The 20,290-nt window shown below is 37.9% G+C and overlaps 2 protein-coding genes across 5 annotated transcripts in view; one reads left to right on the top strand and one right to left on the bottom strand.

Moving 5' to 3' along the window:
- AKAP7 (A-kinase anchoring protein 7) overlaps positions 1-20,290 on the bottom strand; it is an 81,105-nt gene that overhangs the window by 39,534 nt on the left and 21,281 nt on the right. For all 4 annotated transcript variants that reach the window (XR_001520503.1, XM_015622077.1, XM_015622076.1 and 1 more), the window contains exons 6-7: positions 19,809-19,921; positions 9,471-9,615 (exon numbers count right to left, since the gene is read on the bottom strand). Coding sequence is in view for 3 of the 4 variants with exons in the window: in XM_015622077.1 (XP_015477563.1) it covers positions 9,471-9,615; positions 19,809-19,921 (258 nt within the window). In the remaining variant the exon portion in view is untranslated. The remainder of the gene's footprint in view (positions 1-9,470; positions 9,616-19,808; positions 19,922-20,290) is intronic.
- Positions 12,339-16,089, top strand: MSH5 (mutS homolog 5). Its single transcript, XM_015622074.3, has 2 exons — positions 12,339-12,427; positions 12,965-16,089. The coding sequence occupies exon 2, from the start codon at positions 12,966-12,968 to the stop codon at positions 15,408-15,410; it is 2,445 nt and encodes an 814-aa protein (XP_015477560.1). The 5' UTR covers positions 12,339-12,427; position 12,965; the 3' UTR covers positions 15,411-16,089.

A 20,290-nucleotide genomic window follows, 5' to 3' on the forward strand; every position in this document is an offset into this window, starting at 1 on the left:
TGCATATTTCTGGGAATAAAAACATCAAAATGAGAAGCTCTGACTAGTTAACTGCAAGACAACTAGAAGGAATCAGTGTAACCATAATCTGGATTGTGGGTGATATGTTATTTGAGATATTGTATACATCAGGAAAGGAAACCACAATGTACAGAAAGCTGAATTTACTAATAATAAAGATCACAAAGAATTCAACATAATCATCTGAAAGAGTACATCCCAATCAAAATAATGATTGCTTTTACTTGCTTACATGTGAAAATAACATTTCTAATATTAAATATATACTAACAAATCTCCTCTTCTTCCAGAAGTGATGTAACAAACTAATCAAGTGATGAAAAATTTTAACATCCAATGTGTTTTGAATCTGCAATACGATAGGAATGGGGAAGGAAAACTATAGAGCTTGCCTGCATTTGAAAGATAAGACAGATTAACACTGCCTGGGAATTTTAAAGTACTAAGAGCTGTTTCTGAATAATTCCATATGTGAACAGTCTTATTTTGGAATAAGAGAGTGCTTTGTTGCTGTTCAGCTTGACCCACTTTCCAAAAGCATTTAATTAGGAGCATTTATATGTGTAAAAAAGGCTTTTGTTTGTTCTCTTGATTAAAACAATAAAGTTCAGCATCTAAGGTTTCTGATTCAAACCAACTTAAACATTAAAAAAAAAAAAAAAAGCGATGGTAGCCTAGGTATTAAAATTCAACTGTGGCATTTTCACTGCTTCTCTAAATAAATGATTTAAAAGGCAAAAGGTTTTTCAAACAGTCTTCAGTCAGCAATTACTTTCTGGTGTAATCCCTAGGCTGTGGATGGCTACTTAGAATTCTATAAGACAAGCCTGCTCTTTGCAAAACATGAAGTAACAGCAGAGGTTTTTAAAAGTACGTGTTAAAGGGTCAACTGCAATGTCTTGGGACTTCACAAAGTAAACTATTTACCTAAAGTAAAAACATGCAGTCTAGAAAGGACACTCTTGCTGTACCAATAGCTAATACAAATCTATGTGAACAGAAATCTGTGCTGCCAACTGAAACTGTCAAGCTCAGCATTTTGGCAACCACATATGCCCAGATATTTGCTCAGACTGCAAGCAGTGTGAACCCACTCTGCCTCAGAAAATACAGAGTAGGCATGTTTAGAAAGTTAAAAAATTGGAAGCATACCTTCAGCTGTCTGTAAGCATGTCTGGTAAATGTGAGCATGTCTGCCTGTTCAACCTACACCTGGGTATCATGGCTTTGGCCATGCACACCTCCTGAGCTGCTGATGCCGGTACAGAAATTAGTACATAGCTAAACATTATAGCATCAGCCTAGTGGTGGCACCCACACATGAGAAGCAGGGAAAATAGCTGCATTTAGCACTGTTATCTCCATGTGATCCCAAGTGCTCCCTGTCACTTCCAAAGCAGGAGTGAGAGAGGTACATGAAACACTAGAGTAACACCACATAGCACATGCCATGGGTGGTTAGCACATTTAATCCTGCAATGGAGCAGGGAAGGAATTGCTACTAGCATGAAAGGCAGTGTAAAAACCCCACATCCTCTGGTATGTGCGGGGCAGGGGGATTATGTGCAATGCTGGACTGTCCCTGGCTGGATAACTTAAAAAAGTTAAGTGGCTTAAAACTACGACACTGACAAATAAGGGTCCACATGCAGACTCAGATATACTTCACTAAGAAATGAAAACTCTTCATGTATGAAATACAGCAACAAGCTTGTTGCACCCTCCCAGAAAGGTCTTTATATTGCTTGACTGACATCTCCAAACTTTTCTACCCAACATATCTGCCTAACTGTTCAATAAACAGAGAGGAGGTTCAGGTCTCTTAGCTGTCATCAAATATTAATGCAGATCTTAAATATCTTATCTCCATTTTAAAAATAGAAGATCACATACTATGTAGTCAGCAGGTACTGTGACAATCCTCTCTGTTGTGTTTAAGAGCAGATTAAAACCAAGTAACTTGGCAGGCTACTGTTAAAATAATGATGCCATGTTTTAGCTTGTGGTTGATGTAATCTTGCTTTTACATTCTACTGCTTTCATGAGAAACAGCATTGCGGCTTTCTTGAAAACAAGAAATGACACTACAAGCCACATTAACAATGCATCTTTAAAATCTGTCACATTTTATCTTGAAATTATTTTCACTAAGAGAACCTACTTTTACAAATACTAGGGGACTCAGAAATATTTTATGCACAGTCCAGAGTAAGGAAACTATTGTTTCTATCCTAGAAACACCTGTTTCTATTAATTGCTGAGTACTGTCATGAAAGAGAAATGCAAGCTGCCATATTACTCAAAACAAGCCCTTTTCCCCAACAGCTACATTTTTGTGTCAGTGTTTGTCATTATCCCTGAAGTACAGACCTCTGTTGATCTGCAACCACATCTTATTTTAGAATACCTCATAAGGATTAGGTAGGAAACCTACAGAGTCTCTATGGAATCATGCAATACACTGTGTAAGAGCTCTACACTAACCAGAAATGACTAAAAAAATGATGACATTTGGACAGTGGAAAACTGGTTGTCCTTTCATTCCAGGTCCTTCAAACTACTGAAAAAGACTCCTCATACACTGCAGAAAGAGCTTAATTTGATTATGGTAAATCAAACATATTACTTGTAGAGTGTTGATGTCAACACTATACAAATAATATGTATCAACAAAAGCACCTTGCAAGCTAGGAAAATTTTAAGAATATAAATAAATTATCTTCCACTGAACCATTCAATGAAAGAATATTATATATTTACTGATCCATTCAATAAAAAAAATTACATATTTCATTTACTCCACACCACCTGTCTGTTTACTTTTTTGCAATTAAGGTATATTGAACTATTAAATGTTTTAAGCATTTTCAATGTATTTTTAATATATTAAATTTAAAAATAAATTAGTTGTTTGAACACCAAAGTCTGCTGAGGAAAATATCTTTAAAGCATAAATACTTAAGACACTAAAACCCTGCTGGATGTTATTAAATTGTATTTTTATGGCATACTATGTTGTGAAAAATCAATTCCGCCGTTTTATATACTCAACTAAATTTTCAATTATGAATCACAGTCTTACTGACATCAAATAGGATTTTGTGCATCCTGTTACATTTACTTTATCAGTTTTATCCCATTGTTTGCATGTATTTTTGAAAACCTTATTTTGACTTATTTTCAACTACTGATAAGAGCTCTGGAACAAAAACACATCACTACTTCAAATACTTTTTTGTTGACAAACAAAGGAAAATAGTCTTTTGAACAGAAATGCATTAAGATATTTTAAAAAGAGTGTAGCAAAAATACTGTACAATAAATTACATCTCATAATCAAATGCAAAAAACAAATCTCATTATTACAGAATGTAATGAGAAGGGTTTTTGCTTGTTTCAGTAAGAGGAGATAAATGATTGAATTCTAAACATCATGTTCCTGTCTTTGAAGCTCCCTGTGCACTGTCTCATGAAGAGTTTGTGACATGTTTGCCAACATTAAAGCTCAAACATTAGAATTTACCTCAGAACAATGAAATATTATTCTGAAATGAAAACTTCCATTTTCAAACCATATTAGTTACCTCCCTCTTAATTAGCCTCTTCTCCTTATCCAGACACAGTAAGAAGCCATAGAGCTTCTAGGTTGTAACTGGTCTTACAAAACTAATACAAAAATGCTATCTCATTCTGAAAAACGCGATACTAATGATCAGTGTTTCAAAAGCAGAAAATTACCAAATACAGAAGCAACAGCCCAGTGTAGCAATACAAGATGAGATACATCGCTAGAACCCATCCATCAAGTTCTAATGCAGGAGTAATGAAAAGGAATCCAAAGGGCACCACGCTGTTGTCATTAGGAAATTGATAAGTATTTGATGTGTGTAAGAAACCCCAGGATTGCTACTTTGTAGTCAGTGTCCATAAAGAGCCTGGCTTTTAGCTTAATAACCAATATGTGAATTTTTCTCTCCCATGTTTGAAAGAACCATCTTTCTAAGTCAATATTCTACCACATGACTCAGCTGAGAAACAGTGCTTTAGGGAAAGACTTTACTGATTAGCATGTAATATCTATTGCTTTTTATTTAGGCAAATACTTATTCAGCACTCTGCATGCACAAGACTGCAGCAGTTCTAGATAAACTCAACACAAGCCATGATCTAATTACTAAGTGTTAAGACTTATTCAATTAATTATTAAACTAATACTAATTCAAGTGTTAAGAAACAGCCCCTGGAAAACCACCCAAGACATTTTTATCCAGATGCACTATGACTACCATATAGTTAATTAAAATTTGGGAGAATTGCCACAAATATGCAATAATCTCAAAAACAGTTACTCACAAGCTAATAGGGTGGAGAAAGTAGAAGCTAGGCTACAAATAGACTATCAAGGAAAGAAAATTAAGAAGAGAAAGAAACAAACCTAAGGGTATTTTGAAATTGCAAGAGGAAAGAAAGGCATATAACAGGTAAAACTAAAGAATGTATCATTATTTTACAAAAAGTTAATCACTGTCATGCAATTAAGAAGGAAGGTGAAAAGAAACCAACACATAATATGTGTAATCTTGCTGGATGTAGAATATGGACAATTAAAGCAGCATTTGCCTATTTACCATTGCTGTTCCCAGTGTGAGAAAATGCTCGATTGCCATACAAATAAAATCAACCACATTGAGGTCAAACCACCAGTAAAGAGAAAAGCGGGAGAGCATCTACAGGAGACAAATGACAATCTTTCTTTCATTTAAGATAGTGACACTATAAAAAGCTTTCAGACAAACTGGCAAAATTTCATATTGCATACTATATGTGAAACGTCTTCATCCTTGATGATGAAGGCAAAATGCTACTGTCTTTTTTGTTGACACTGTAAGTTCATTTTTATCAAGAGCAGACTGAGGGATGTTGACAATCTATCCAACTATCACTTGATTTCCAGTTCCTTTATTTTCAGTCTTCTGCTTCTTCTCAGTATTGTTCAGAGTTCGTAGAGTGAAATTATCATATCTATTTTATCTTTCAGGTACAGATGAGTCTTTCTCCTGTTTTTCCTTCTGTAATTCTTTCTTCCCTGTGGGTATTCCCAAATCTATTGCTGACAAATTTATCTTCAGTCTGGAGGGCTCATATACAACTTACCATCAGAAACATCTTATTCTTTGTTTGAGACATGGGTGTTTAGCAGCTGCCCATGGCTAGCATTTTACTATGTAATGCAGAAGCATAAACAGCATCATGAAAGCCTTATCAAGTTTATTAAAACTACAAAAATGTTACTTAAATCGTTTAAATAGCCTAACACCAGCAATTGGCAAGAATGAATTTTTCAGCAACATGTTGAAAACTTACGTTTTTATATATAGACACATATATGAAATTAGTGAGCTAGCTAATTAACAAATATTAACACCTGCTAAAGCAATGTATTTTATACTCACAGCTTGGCTATCATAGACACTTTTTAGATACTGCCTGTCTTAGACACTCCTTTTTAGGATTGGAAGAGCAACTTTATGCAGGTGTCTCCCATCTCAGAGACTGCAGAATGACCTTGGTGACAAGGTCAGACTAGACATCAAACTTGTACATAGATCCACTGAAAAGCAAAAAGCATATGGATCCACTAGTGTTCTGCTACTTCAAAAGGCATCTCTTTGAGGTATTACTTGAACAGAAAGAAGCATTACCTTTTACTACATTATTATGCTTTTATGCAGATAAAGCAGACATTTACAGTCTGATACTTTATTTTCCATATTGCTACTGCTTGATTGCAAGGACTGAGGGGGACTGTAAGAGTACTTTAACCTCCAGGTTGAACCACATTTCAGAAATATGAATTCTGGCTGTGCAGAAAGTAACAGTAACCTGCTGTGTGGTTTCCACCAAGCAACAGACTTCTTGAAGTTCCTCCACCTCAGAGATAGCACAGGGGAAGGCAGATGTATAAACTTCTTACAATCCACTCAGAAGAAACATCACAGAAAACAGCTTGGCATGTGATAACTTTCTTTAATGTGCATATAATCTCATTTTACATTATAATACTGCAAACCAATTTTCTTTGAAACAAGTCTACAAAAATCTTCATTAATGGATCCTGAAAATATTTAAGTGACAATACTAAAGGTATATCTGACAAAAGATTTACATAATGTTCCTTCTGACAGTCAGAGGATCTACTGAACATCTTTACCAAGATATCAAAAACTCAATCATTCAGGTGAAGGAGTATATATTGAAAAGCTTAACTCATCCCAGCACTCACTCTCTACTTTGGGATTTGTGGTGACATACAACAGCTGTCATGAGGTGGGTGGTCCAAAGAAGGACGCTTGGTTGCCTTGCTGTTTTGTTAGCTTTAAGTAGAAAACTGAACTCTGCTTTGAAGATGAAGCTTCAACATTACCTTCACTATCACATCAATTTTTAACTCCTGAACACATACCCTGTGGGGCTGGCACACAGACAGAGAAAGCTTCTGCTGTAGATGTAGGCTCTGCTAAAGTTAGTGGATGATGCTCTGTAACATCCTGTCAAAGCCTGATTACCCGCAGTGCATAGTGATGCAGTTCAGCAAGTATTGTACATCTGCCTTTTATTCATATCAATCTCATTTGGTTCCCCTCTTTTTAAACACACTTTTAAACAAATGTGCAGCTGATATATGTTGTGACACTTATTAGCCATAGAATCATAGAATACGCTGAGTTGGAAGGGACCCATCAGGATCATTGAGTCCAACTCCTGGCCCTGCATAGAACAGCCCAAGAGTGACACCCTGTGCCTGAGAGCATTCTCCAAACAGTTCTGGAACTCTGTCTGGCTGTGACTTCCCTGGGGAGCCTGTTCTAGTGCCCAACTGCCCTCTGGGTGAAGAACCTCTTTCTAACGCCCAACCTAAACCTCCCCCACCTCAGTTTCATGCCATTTCCTTGAGTCCTGCCACTGGTCACCAGAGTGAAGAGATCAGTACCTGCCCCTCTGCTTCCCCTTACAAGGAAGCTCCAACTGCAATGGGGTCTCCCCTCAATCTCCTCTTCTCCAGGCTGAATAGACAAAGTGACCTCAGCTGCTCCTCATACAGCTGCCTCTCAAGGCCCTTCACCATCTTTGTTGCCCTCCTTTGGACACCCTCTAACAGCTCAATGTCTTTTTTACATTGTGTCACCCAAAACAGTCCACAGCACTGGAGGTGAGGTTACCCCAGCTCAGAGCAGAGCAGGACAATCCCCTCCCTTGCCCAGCTGGCCATGCTGTGCCTGATGTCCCCAGGACAGTTTAGCCAGGACACGGCTGCCAGGACATCGCAGTAATGTAGTAAATCCATTGTGAATGGATTTCTAACATTAATTCTGACGCCATTCCAGATTTTTTTATCTTATTAAATGCAAAATACTCAACTCTGACTGAACTCTATGTAACAAGTAAATTCTGTTTCTGTAATTTCTGTGTACTTCAAGGAAAATATAACTGCTTGTGTACATGTGCATGCAGGAAGAACTAGATCTGGATACAGTGTTTTGTCTGTATTAAGTAGTTTTTAAATTTCACTATTTCTGACGTATTAATAGAACTACATTAACTCCCTTATTTTAATGCCCTAGCTACCTATAATTACTAAAACCACTATTCAAATCACATTTTAAAACACTTCAAAAGGATTTTTTAAAAATTCATTAAAATACAATTTCTCCTTCTCTGAAATTAAAAAATAAGACATTTAAATTTTATTCCAGTATAGTGTTTTTCTTCACTTGTCAGCTTTAAATAAATATATATTAACATGTACAAAACCAAGAAATTAAATGCACATATTTCATCAAGATGCATCTAAATCCATTTAAAACTAAGAAAAATGGGGATTGTACAGCACTTTTTCTTAATCTAATATCAGTGAAGAACATCCATTCTCTTTATGGCTAGAGAAAGCCAGATGCAGTGCTCATGTAAAAATAATTCAAGGCAGAATTCTGTTTGGACTGTGAAAACGACACATAAATTCTTTACGCATGGTCATACTGGGATTGAGTTAAAGCCAAACAAGCATCTGATTCTTGCTTTGAATACTGGTTGATTGACTGCTGTTGTAAACCATTTAATGGGACTCACATTCAAAAGACTGCTGAAAGACTGTCTCGTTTCAGCAATCTGAGATGTCATAAGACAAGTTCAACAAGGCAGATTTAAACAAATGTTTGGGAAAAATATATCTACCAAATATATCACTAAGCAGATTCTTTTTTTGTAATGAGTTATGTACTAAATTCCTTAATCATATTCCAGAATAGTCTGAAGAATATTGGTAAATAGCAGAGCCTCAATTTCACCCAGATCAAAAATGTTACACCACGTTAAATGATCTTGTAATTTCTCTTTCTCTGAAGCATTTGGATGCATATAAAAATATTTAAATACACAAACATGTACAGAAGATATTATATATATAGTTATATACACAAAGATAAAACTATTGCATACATATATACATAACGCAAGGTAATAAATAGGATAAGACAGATATATCGATAAATAAATATATCTCATTTTGATTTTGACTGATCTGGATTTTGCAATAGTTGTGCCACATCCTATACCTTTTTTCCTCTGTACTGCTTCTGATTTTTTTGATAACAATTTAGCTAAGCTAAATGAAGGTGACCCTAAGCACAAACAAAATATTAACACAATTAGAATCTGTGAAGTGCCTGGCATGTTTCAAGTATTGTTTAAGTATTAATTAGAAGTCCTCAGAACAATCCTTAAAGCCAGTAAGCACTTCCAGCAGCAATGCTGCAGCACAAAGAAGTCACCACAAGGGAGAAAACAAATTGTCAACAAAATCCTAAATATAGTCCTGAAACCAGCACTAACTTCTAACAGTGGTATTTCTGATCAGGCAAAGCAGGAAAACACAACTGTGATTTCTAGCATTGTAATAATTTAGCAAGGTGTCTGTACAATGTTTAAAGTCTAACAGTATTCTGAAGAGTTATTATCAAATCTGCCACTGAAATTCTCTCTGTACATGAATGTAGACCAAATAAGGTCACATCTCTGCCAAACCAGAGACATTTCACTTAGCTTTAATCATCTATAAGTACTGTGTCTAATATGACTTAGTCACACAGGCTGTACTTAAAGTCAACAGAGAGATGAGCAGCTCTGGGGAGTGATACATCTCACTTAACTTAAACACTCATTTTAGGATGAGAAATGGAATGGGATTCTGGAGATGGATAATTGAACATAAACTTTAGCTGTCAGTGAGAACCACTGCATAGAGTTCCTACCGAGCCAAGACTAAGGGAGAGACTTCTGTCAGACTCCATGAATCTTACAATAATTGCCTAACACACATTCCAGAACAAATGGCTTTTTGCACATATAACTCAGAAACGCAACTGACCAGAAAAAAATTAAGATGTACTTACCAAAAACAATAGAGGACTCACAGTAGTAGTAACCATTTGGTTGCTTTTTTTTGAACATGGAGCAAAGATCAAAGCGATGCAAGACTTCATCTCCAAAATAATGGTTTTTGAAATCTTCATACAGACTAGAGTCAATTTTTTTCACCTTTAAAAATCAACATAAAATTCAGTTAGGCATTCTACTTGGAGACTGAATTTCTATATTTAATTTCAATAGTTTTCATTTTAACCGTAAGTACAGTTAGTATGGAAAACTACTTCAAGATGCAAAAAGAATACAGAAATAATCATGTTCCAAGTCTTCTCTTTTAGGGAAGCACTGTCTACTGCAGAAGTTAACAATAAAATGAAAGTGTCATTATTCCTCCTTTCCACCACTTCCTTTTCAGTGTGTAGGAAACAAATAGATATACACAATAGATATATAACTGCTTTAACTTCCAATGGTTTGCAACAGTGTCCATGGAACACATAACTGGAAATTATTCTTGCTGTCATCACTGGGCATGCTGCTACAAAGAAGCATCTCAAATGGTCATCAAGGGCAGTTTTCTGAGTCATTAAATCAGCACACAGGAAAAAATTGTTGTATTTTACCAGCGCTAGATTTTTAATCTCAGTATATCTAAAAACTTACTGGGATTATAATATTGGAATCATGCATTTTTATATATATGAAACAGAACACAATAAATATTTTATGAAGCTATTATCAGAAAATATTTCAGTAGTTACTTTAAGAGTTTAGGGGTCCTTGTTCCACTGCATTGTCAATAAAAATAAATGATCTCTGTAGAAATTCAGTATTTTCTCCTTCAATCTATCTCCCAATAATGCTGTTTGCTATTTAAGTATCATTGCTCTATGCTAAGGAATATTAGGAGCCTCTAGCAGCTCAAGCCCAGTGGTCCCTACGGCCTGGCTGCTGGAATGCAGCCCAGTGTGAGGGAGCCTCAGTCTTCAATGGATGGACCTGCTGCTTTCACCTCCCAGAGACACATACCCATGCTCAAAGGACACAGACACGGCTGGCTACATGGATGCCACTGCCTTCACCAGCACCCGCACATGGGGCTCACAGGAGATACAAGTGCAGGTCGCTCCTGGCAGGGACAGAAGGTCAACAGTGTAGGATGCACATGACTTTCTCTCCATGTTCACGTTTGCGCATTCCTGGAGCACCATCATGGCCCTTCTGTCCCCACAGCACCCCTGCCCAGATTGCTGGCCTCTTACTGAGTCCATGGGTCTCCCACTTGCTGGCTGGGCCAGCTTGAGGTTTGGCGGTGAACACCTGCACTCCCCACACACACAGTTTGGGGAGGATACAGAGATTTGCCCCCAGCAATCAGTTGGACAAGTGTGCCCACCAGCCTCATTTTAAACAGGACTGGCCCCTTTTGCAGCCCACATCATTCACTCCTCTTTTGTGTTCCTCCCTAACCTCACTCTCTGCACACCCCCCATGTTTGCACAGTGAACCTGTCAACATCCTGGACCCTCAGCTTTACAGCCCCAACCACTGCAAAGTCCCGGTGGTTTCTCGGCAGCTCATCAGTGTGAAATGTCTGCTTCAGCAAAGGTCCAATGTCCTTTCATTTCCTTAATCACTGGAATGATGACATCTAGTGGTGCATGCTTTTCATTTCAGAAAATGGAAATCTGGGAGTCTACATCTCCGTCGAAGTCTACAGTTATTCTGTTCTCACAGTAGTAATTTAAAATGTTATATTCTATGGCTAGACTAGTCCTTATGTACTAAGGCTATTCTGACATTAAATCATTATTCCTTGCTTTTTGGCTGACAGTTCTTGGAAATACAGGTAGACATCAATTAGTAATAAAAAACTATGTTTTCAGCCAGGAGAACACTTGTCAAAATGTGAAGACTTGAGTACTTCTAGAATGAAATGAAGAAAAGACAAAAATCACAACTCCTTGCTCCAATAAAAAAATATAACATTTACAAGAGGTTGGGATGTTGCTTGTCAAAGACGGGTTGGTAAGGTGTGAATCAAAATGTCAAATGCTCAGGAATTAAGTTGTGCTTGCGATGCACTACTGAAAGGTATTTGGAAAAGCAGCCATGGGAAATCTATAGTATTTTTAGTAACTGGAATAGTTTCTGGAGTGCTGCTGCAGTGAGATGTGAAAGGGTGAAGCAATGGAGGTGCATGAGAAGGTCACGGCTCATTTCTTAACTGAAAGGGTTTGGAGCAGTAGAGATGCAAGAGAAAAGTTGTTGCCACACGGGAATAGTAGAGATGCTGATAATAAAGATAAGCTATAGTGGAGAAGGGTGAGAAACAAGACTATTTGAGAGGCCACTTGGAAGTGTTTAGTGCTGGAAGGGGAGGAGGAAGACATCTGCCTCTCGAGGAAGCACTGTAATGGGGTGATGTCTGTAAAGGATGTGGCAGTGTAACGTGGGCCTGGAGAGGCACAGCACGAGCAGCTCTTGCAGGACTGCCAGAGCACCGGGGAGAATGCTTCTGGCAGCCCTGCAGTGTCTGCCTTTTCTCCCCGTGTCTCTGCGAAGGCACAGCCCCCTATCCCAGCAGTTGAAGCCCATGCAGTCCCCGTGGCTACTGCCACAGCCAGCCTCGGCCCCAGGGGCAGGAAGGCTCCAGTGGTGACAGCGCAGATAGCAGAGCCGCAAGTATCTCCGGGCTCCGTGTCCAGACCCCACAACCCAGCACACCACTGCGGTGCTCCAGCCAGGCGGGGCCCGCAGGCGGCCCGAGGGTCGCTCCTTGTGGGGCGGCCGAGCCGCCAGCCGGGCCATGGCCGCTGTGGGCGCGGCCCGGCTGCAGAGGCGGGTCCGGGTCCCGTGAGGGGCGCTGCAGACGGAGCGCCGAGCTCCCGCCCGGAGGGGAAGGGAAAGAAGAGAGCACAACGCTTTTGGGATGCGGGGAGGCGCAGCAGCTGAGCCGAACTGCCCGTCTGTGGTGAGAAGGGTGAGTAGCGAGCAAAGAAACGGGAGAGGAGTGGAAGCGAGTTGCTGATAGGGACTGATATGTCTGATCCATTACGAGCTTGTACAGAAACTGGTGCTGTGTGATGGTGCAGCATAAATATGGGGCTGCGGCCCTGAAATGATGGCCAAGCCATGAGGCCACACTGCTGAGAGAAACCATGGTCAGCACAGGTGCGCATCACAAACCTCTGAGGGAGGATGATTTTGTACATGGGTATACATGTCCATGCATGTTACTGTATTTATGGGTACTTGGGCGTACATAGATACTTAAAAGGACACGACGAAAAACTGTAAAACTAATGCTGGTAGTTAGCTCTGTTACACCTTCCTTGGACGCTGACAGTGGCTGTAGTTACTGGCTGCATCTTTTCACTTGAACATTTATAGGTAATTCCTGGCAGCATCTTAGGCTCTCCAGAGGTGGAAGAGTGAGTGTCAACCTCCAATTGTCAATTAAAGTTGCTTCTCAGGACGTTTTGGATGAGTTGTGAATAAAAATACCTTTTGCCAACAGAATGAGTGCCACATCAGCCACGAGCTGTGCCTTGCCACCGTCGCTTGGGTCTGAGCAAGAGGAACGAGAGGAGCAAGAGCACTCGGAGACACATATGTCTGTTTTGTGGTATGCAGGGCAGCTGGCAATTACTTACTATGATACAGAAGACTGCTCAGTCTACTTCATGCCTGAGACACCTGATAATGAAGACCTCAAGCTACTACAAAAAGTGATTGGGGAACTTAACCCTCAATGCATAGTGACCAGTGCAAAACAGGATCAGAATATTGCCAAATTCCTGACCAACCTAACAGCTACTGCTGGTGATAAAGACATACGAAAACCAGAAATTGTCCTGTTTCCTAACATAGATTTTGGTCTAGAAGTCAGCAAGCAACGGATCCTGTCTAGGCAATTTCCTTTTATCCCATCTCATATGACTGCCACTGAGAAAATTCTCTATTTGTCCTCAGTCATCCCTTTTGAGAGTCCACTCATGATACGAGCCTTAGGGGGCCTCCTTAAGTTTCTAGACAGAAGAAGGGTTGGAGTTGAACTCGAAGACAGCAGTATAGCAGTTCCTATTTTGGCCTTTAAAAAATTTGTGCTGTCAGATACTGTGAATATGGACCAAGACACTTACTGTGTCCTGCAGATATTTAAAAGTGATATCCATCCTTCTGTGTACAAGCTGTCCAGTGGACTAAAAGAAGGATTCAGCTTATATGGAATTTTAAATCGTTGCAGATGCAAATGGGGAGAAAAACTGCTGAGGCTGTGGCTCACACGACCTACCCGGAACCTGACAGAGCTGAACAAACGGCTGGATGTTATCAACTTCTTCCTTCTGGCTCAGAACCATGAAACAGTCCTTACTCTTCAAAACTGCCTCAAGAATATTAAAAATGTGCCTCTTATTTTAAAGAGGATGACTCTTTCCAACACAAAAGTTAGTGACTGGCAAGCACTGTATAAGACGGCATACAATGCAGTGTGCCTTAGAGACACGTGTCGTTCTCTGCCCAGCACTATTGAACTTTTTCAGACTATTTCATCTGTCTTCACTGATGATCTGCACTATATTGCTAACCTAATTAGCAAAGTGGTAGACTTTGAAGGCAGCCTTTCAGAGAACCGTTTCACTGTTAGACCCAATGTAGATTCCACAATTGATGAGAAGAAAAGAAAGCTGATGGGACTGCCAGGCTTCCTTACAGAAGTGGCACAAAAAGAACTGGAGACTTTGGACAGTCATATTCCCTCTTGTTCTGTGATCTACATTCCTTTGATTGGGTTCCTCCTGTCCATTCCACGCCTACCAAATATGGTGGATAAGACTGACTTCGAAATTGAAGGCTTGGACTTCATGTTCATGTCAGACAATAAACTGCAATACAGAAGTGCCCGGACCAAGGAGCTAGACAGTCTGCTGGGTGACCTGCACTCTGAGATCAGAGACCAGGAAACACTCATCATGCACCAGCTGCAAACACGGATCCTGGAGAAGTCTGAAGTACTTAACAGTGTGATTGAGTACACTGCACACCTTGATGTGCTGCTAGCCTTGGCAGCGATGGCCCGGGAAAATGCCTATTGCCGACCTCGCTTTACTCACCGCCACGGCTTCCACATCAAGGATGGAAGACATCCACTCATGGAACTATGTGCAAAGACTTTTGTGGCCAACCCTGTCAACAGCGGCGAGGCTACCAGACGAATAAAGATCATCACAGGGCCCAACTCTTCTGGAAAGAGCGTTTACCTAAAGCAAGTAGGTCTTATAGTGTTCATGGCTCTAATCGGCAGTTACGTCCCTGCAGCAGAGGCAGAGATTGGAGTAATTGATGGGATTTACACAAGAATCCACAGTAGGGAATCAGTTTCTGTAGGGCTCTCCACGTTCATGATTGATCTTAACCAGGTTGCCAAGGCTGTAAACAATGCCACAGAGAGGTCCCTAGTACTTATTGATGAGTTTGGTAAAGGGACCAACACAGTGGATGGCCTGTCCCTTCTGGCTGCTGTCCTGAGGTACTGGATCAGACAAGGAACACAGTGTCCACAGGTCTTTGTCTCTACTAATTTTCACAGTTTGATGCAACTAGAACTCCTGCCTGACACACCTCTTCTGGAGTACCTGACCATGGAGACCCATCAGGATGGAGAGGAGTTGATATTTTTCTATCAGATCAAAGAGGGCTTGTCCACTATTAGTCATGCTGCCAATATTGCTGCATTAGCAGGAATGCCAGCCAAAATTATTGAAAGAGGAGTGGAAGTATCAGAACTGATCCGCAATGGAAAGCCTATCAAACGTCTTGATCATCCTTCAAAAGGTGATAGGATGGAAAAATGCAAGTCTGTTGTGGAAAAGTTTCTTAGCATAGACCTTGACGATCCCCAAGTAGACTTAGAAGAATTCATGTCTAAAGAGGTGTTGCCTTCTGCAGCCTCAGTCCTGTAGCAAGGGTATGTGTAAATGCTTAGAGTGCATCATATCTACCATGGAGAGTCTGGTACTTCAAAGAATGATCACTGTGACACCTCACAGGACATTTAGCTTGTAACAAACTATCTGCAGTTATGTCCTTCCTTATTCTTGTTTAAACCAAGTACTTACATATCCCTGCTATATGGTGTATCATATAAGTGTATGAAGAGGAAGAATTTTAAGAACCTCTTCCAGCTACTGGGTTACCCGGTTTGTGTATTTTCTGTCCCTATTGTTGGAACTTCAGATTAAAAAAATATACTGTAGAAAAATCACAATACATTTCTTCTGGTCTTAGAAGACTATTAAAAGAATTTGTTTATTGTTTCATATTGTGCCAAAGTGACGGTTTTAGCCATTTTAGGATCAGCATCAAAGATTCCAAGTAAGTATGTGGCTCAGACTCTTGTACCAACAACTAACAGTTGTCAAAGTACAAACCACTGACATAGAGGCTGATAAGTGACAATGCAAAGGGATTTAATGGCTCTATGGCTTTTCTTTTATCAGCTTTTCTATCCAAATGCAAGAAATCCCAGGAGTTATTAAAAAAAGAATGCTGGTGGTCAGATTCAGTGATAAATAAAGTGCCTTGGTTTTACTAAGAACTGTTCTCTTTAAGGTCCTGTATAATACAGCTGTATTAAACGTACTATGTGTCTATGCCACGTGGGTATAAATTAAGGCAAAATTATAGGAATGTAAGAGAGAAATTCACATTTTCTATTCTATTTTCAGTTATTAACATTTGAGGATTAATACCACAAAGGGAGGATTCCCTTTCACTTCTCTTGTCATGAAAAGGATCTTTACTGAACACAGTATTTTATGTACACATATGCAAAAAAATTCATTAACAGATTAATGATGCAAGAGCCATATCTAAATACCATCAAAGCAATAACCTTTCCTGTAGCCAGACAAGTACCTGAGATTCCCCATGTAAATAAGACAGAAGAGACATTAGATAGCTTATTGTCTGCCAGAACTTGATCTAACCATTTACATTATGGCAAATAAAAGACATACTACATCTCTCATCTATATGTAATTTCAAGAAGCCGAAAATATTAATGTCACAAACTGAGAGAAAATTTACATTAAAAAAAATTAAATCCCTTCGTAATTATCAGTATTAAACATGTTACCTGGTATATCTGGCTGAACATAGCAAAAAGATGAGTATCAGCATACCTCTAAAAGATCTGAAATTGGAGACACTGCTTTGGGTTTGTTTTGGAATTTCTTCCTTGATGAAGGAAACTATTATTATTACCAAATAAGTACCTTAAGTTATTTCTGTATAAAACTGGCAAGTGACAGAAATTCAACATAATTTACATTAAAAAATACAAGAGTAAATTACTGAATTGTGCATTTAATGCTATTTCCAGTGCAATCATAATAATACTGCCTGCATAATATCTGGTATCATGATGATACCATTGAAGTGACTGGCAACAGTGAATCAGGCATTGAAACTACTCAGAAGTGTTGCAAATACAAACGGTTTTCTCAATAATATATTCTGTTTTACTAACTATACATGCAGCATCTCAAAGATACACCATACGAAAGAATATCATATACAAAAGATTCATATTTTATAATTTTGCCAGTTTTTTGTTGTCAACCACTGTCTAGGCTAGAGATACACTGCACTAATTAAGCAGATGTCATCAGAGCAATTTAGCTGTCAGTCATCTACTTATGAAATTCATTTCACAGCATTTGCATTTCTGGCAGTACTAGTTATCAAAGGACCTTCAAACGTCATACTGCATTTATGAAGTACATCACAACACACCCTGAAATAAACAGGAATCTGGACAAATGGAAAATACAGGACTTGTGATTGACTGGTTGCACCTTAGGAGCCAAGCATGGGAAGAAGGAACAGAAACATTATCTTCAAATGCAAAATTCCAGTTGCTTATTTTATTGTGCTTCATTAGGTTCTTTGCATAGAAGGTAACAATATTAACCCAGGATTCTTATCATGCAAATAATGCTGGAAATAGCTGAACATATTCAGGTAAATTATATTCCTTTGTCTCCTTCCACAAGGACATCTAGGAGCACATGATACCTCTTTTTTTTTGGGAAGTTTTCAGTAGCACATCTAAACTGAAAAATGTCCACCTAAGCAAGAGGAACGAGCTGGTCCCACTTCTAAGTAGGTAAATAAGTCCTTTAATCTGAGAAGCTGAAGGGGGTACAGTAAACCAGATAGTTCTTTTCCAATCCACTTTATTTCATACTTTCATCCTTTATTAATATCTGTTTCCAAGTTTTTTAGATGTGCTCAGTGATGTGCCTTCAAACTGAAAACCTGATTTCTTAAGATCTTTACTAGTTTTGAATTCTCAAACTTTTTGCTTTGTAAATATAAATTTTAACTTTAGGGAAGTTAAAGTCTCTTCAGAATATATGCATTTCAAAATGCCTGCAATTATATTAATTAAAATTAATATAATTAATATAAAATATTATATATATATTATATAAAATATAATGTAATTTAAAAACAGATTTTTTTTTTCCCAAAATATAACTTTGGTGGAATTCAGATGCCATTAAGAGGAGAGTGACTTAAAAGCATATTGTTTTAAATAAGGAAGCTTACATTTAAAAAATAAATCAATATCATTATAAAGCAATGGCTGAGAACTGTACTCAACCACTTCAGTACTATTTGCTCTTCTATAAGCTCACTTATGTAAGCTTCATCCACCTCCCTTCTCTTCCTTTTCATATTGTTGCATGATTTGAAAATGCAATTAGACATTGTATGAAAATGTACTGCAAAATAATTATTCCTTTTATGGTACATATTTTTATTTACTGTTTTCTGTAAATGCATGAAACTAACTAAATGCAGGAATACAATAAAAGAAAAAAATATAGTAAAGACTGATGCACATGCCTGACACTGAATTGACAGAGAAAAATGTACAGATTTTTAACACATAATATCTTTCTATACAGTAGATCACATGCATTATCCAACATTATGGAGGGCTCAGGAAGATGATTTGGAATGACACTGACCTGGTTCTGTCAGCAGCAGTGAATATCAGAACACAGAAAGGATGTATCCTGGCTAATATTTCATGGAAGGTAGATAAATGTAAATGAAACAACCAACCAGCCAAAAAAAAGTAAAAATACAGAACAGCAAAAACCCCACCCTGATTGTCTCAGATGTTTTAACTAGTTAAATCACTGAACAGCAGATATTCTAGAAGTGGACTGAAACTAGCATTTTAAAAACCCAACTGTCATTTCAAGCAAAAGCTTCTGTGAGTTTACAAATTTCGTATCAAATACCACCTACATCCTGTGGATAAGTCCTTAGTTCTATTTTAGAGCGGGTACGCTTGTCCTCAAATTTTCTTGATGTATCTCAAATCTCACTACCTTCTTTCTACTGATTTCAAAATACTACTTCATTAAAACATGCACCTTTAGCATCTTTAGAGATATTTCCAATTAAACTTTTAAGGATTTTTTTAATGCCCACTATTAAGGAAGTATCAAAAGATTAGTTTTATGTACTATAATTCCTATTTAAAATATTTTTTCCTGAAATTTATTTTCCTAGTCATTGTTAAAAAATCACATAAAATATTCTATATAATGTTAGTAAAAACATGTATGGACATATACCTTGCATTAAATATAATAAGTACTACAGTTAAATTAGTTTGAAACAAAAAATAGGTACACTAGTATAGTTTCTATATATTTTAATCCCAATTATATCCTATTTTCATGTATTTGTGTATTTTGTCAAAAATCTAATTACTAGGCAAGAAATAACTTTCAAGAGAGAATACAGGATATATTATATATATAAATTAATATAGTTTTTCCTCATTACTCTGAAATTCACCAAAGCATATTCAATAGAGAGAACTAACAGTCTGTCTACTATGCATAATCCAAACAGAAATTCCAGAAATTTATTTGTTCATTTTCTCCTATACAGTAACAAAATTCAGAAAAAAAAAATTGCATGCATACAATCTACCCCTAATGGGAGTTCTGCAACTCTGAACATGAGTTTATTATTTTTATTTTTTTTTAAATTTTTTATTATTTTACTTTTATCCTTTGGTCTTGCCTGATTTCCCAACAGAAAACAAACCCTGATACTACTGCACTGAGCATATCAAGAGGGGTAAATTACAGTACAGGACTGTTTATATTGTAGATACGTTAATTTTTTCTTTAAAAACTAAGTGTTAAAGTCTTACCTTTTCAGCTGGTTACAAAGTAGCAAATATGATGCTACAGCAAAAACAACACTGCCCATCTCCAAATTAAACTTTGTAGATTGCTGCTGAGCTATGAGAAATGTGAGCTCACCTCCTTACGTAGCTCTGTTGATTTTGACAATTTCATGAAGGTCAGATGTGGTTTAAAAGCTCTGTCTTCACCTGCCATGATCCCCTTTTCTTGAAATATCTTTTTCATGGTCTCTGACAGAAGGAGAAAAGTGTATCAATACAAAAATATTACATAATATCATGCTTAAAATGTGCTTTCAGATGTAATTTTAGTCATGGCTCCTTCACATGAAAGAAAAAAGATGACGAGTACTAAATGGCAGGGAGATTTCTACTTAATTTCAAAGGTACATATTATTTCTTCAGAGGTGTATATTATTTCATGTGAAAATTAATATAGTATTTAATGTGAAATATTTACAGTTAATATCAGTTAAATAATGGAAATTAGAAAGCTGTTCATGTTGTCTTATTTTGCTATCAAACTAGAAACTCAACATTAGCACTGTTCAGGAGTCGCTCTCACTGGAAGTGTGGGAAACTTCAGGAAAACTCTGAGTA

Source organism: Parus major, chromosome 3 (genome assembly GCF_001522545.3).
Source record: "Parus major isolate Abel chromosome 3, Parus_major1.1, whole genome shotgun sequence".
In the NCBI taxonomy this organism is placed as follows: Eukaryota; Metazoa; Chordata; class Aves; order Passeriformes; family Paridae; genus Parus; species Parus major.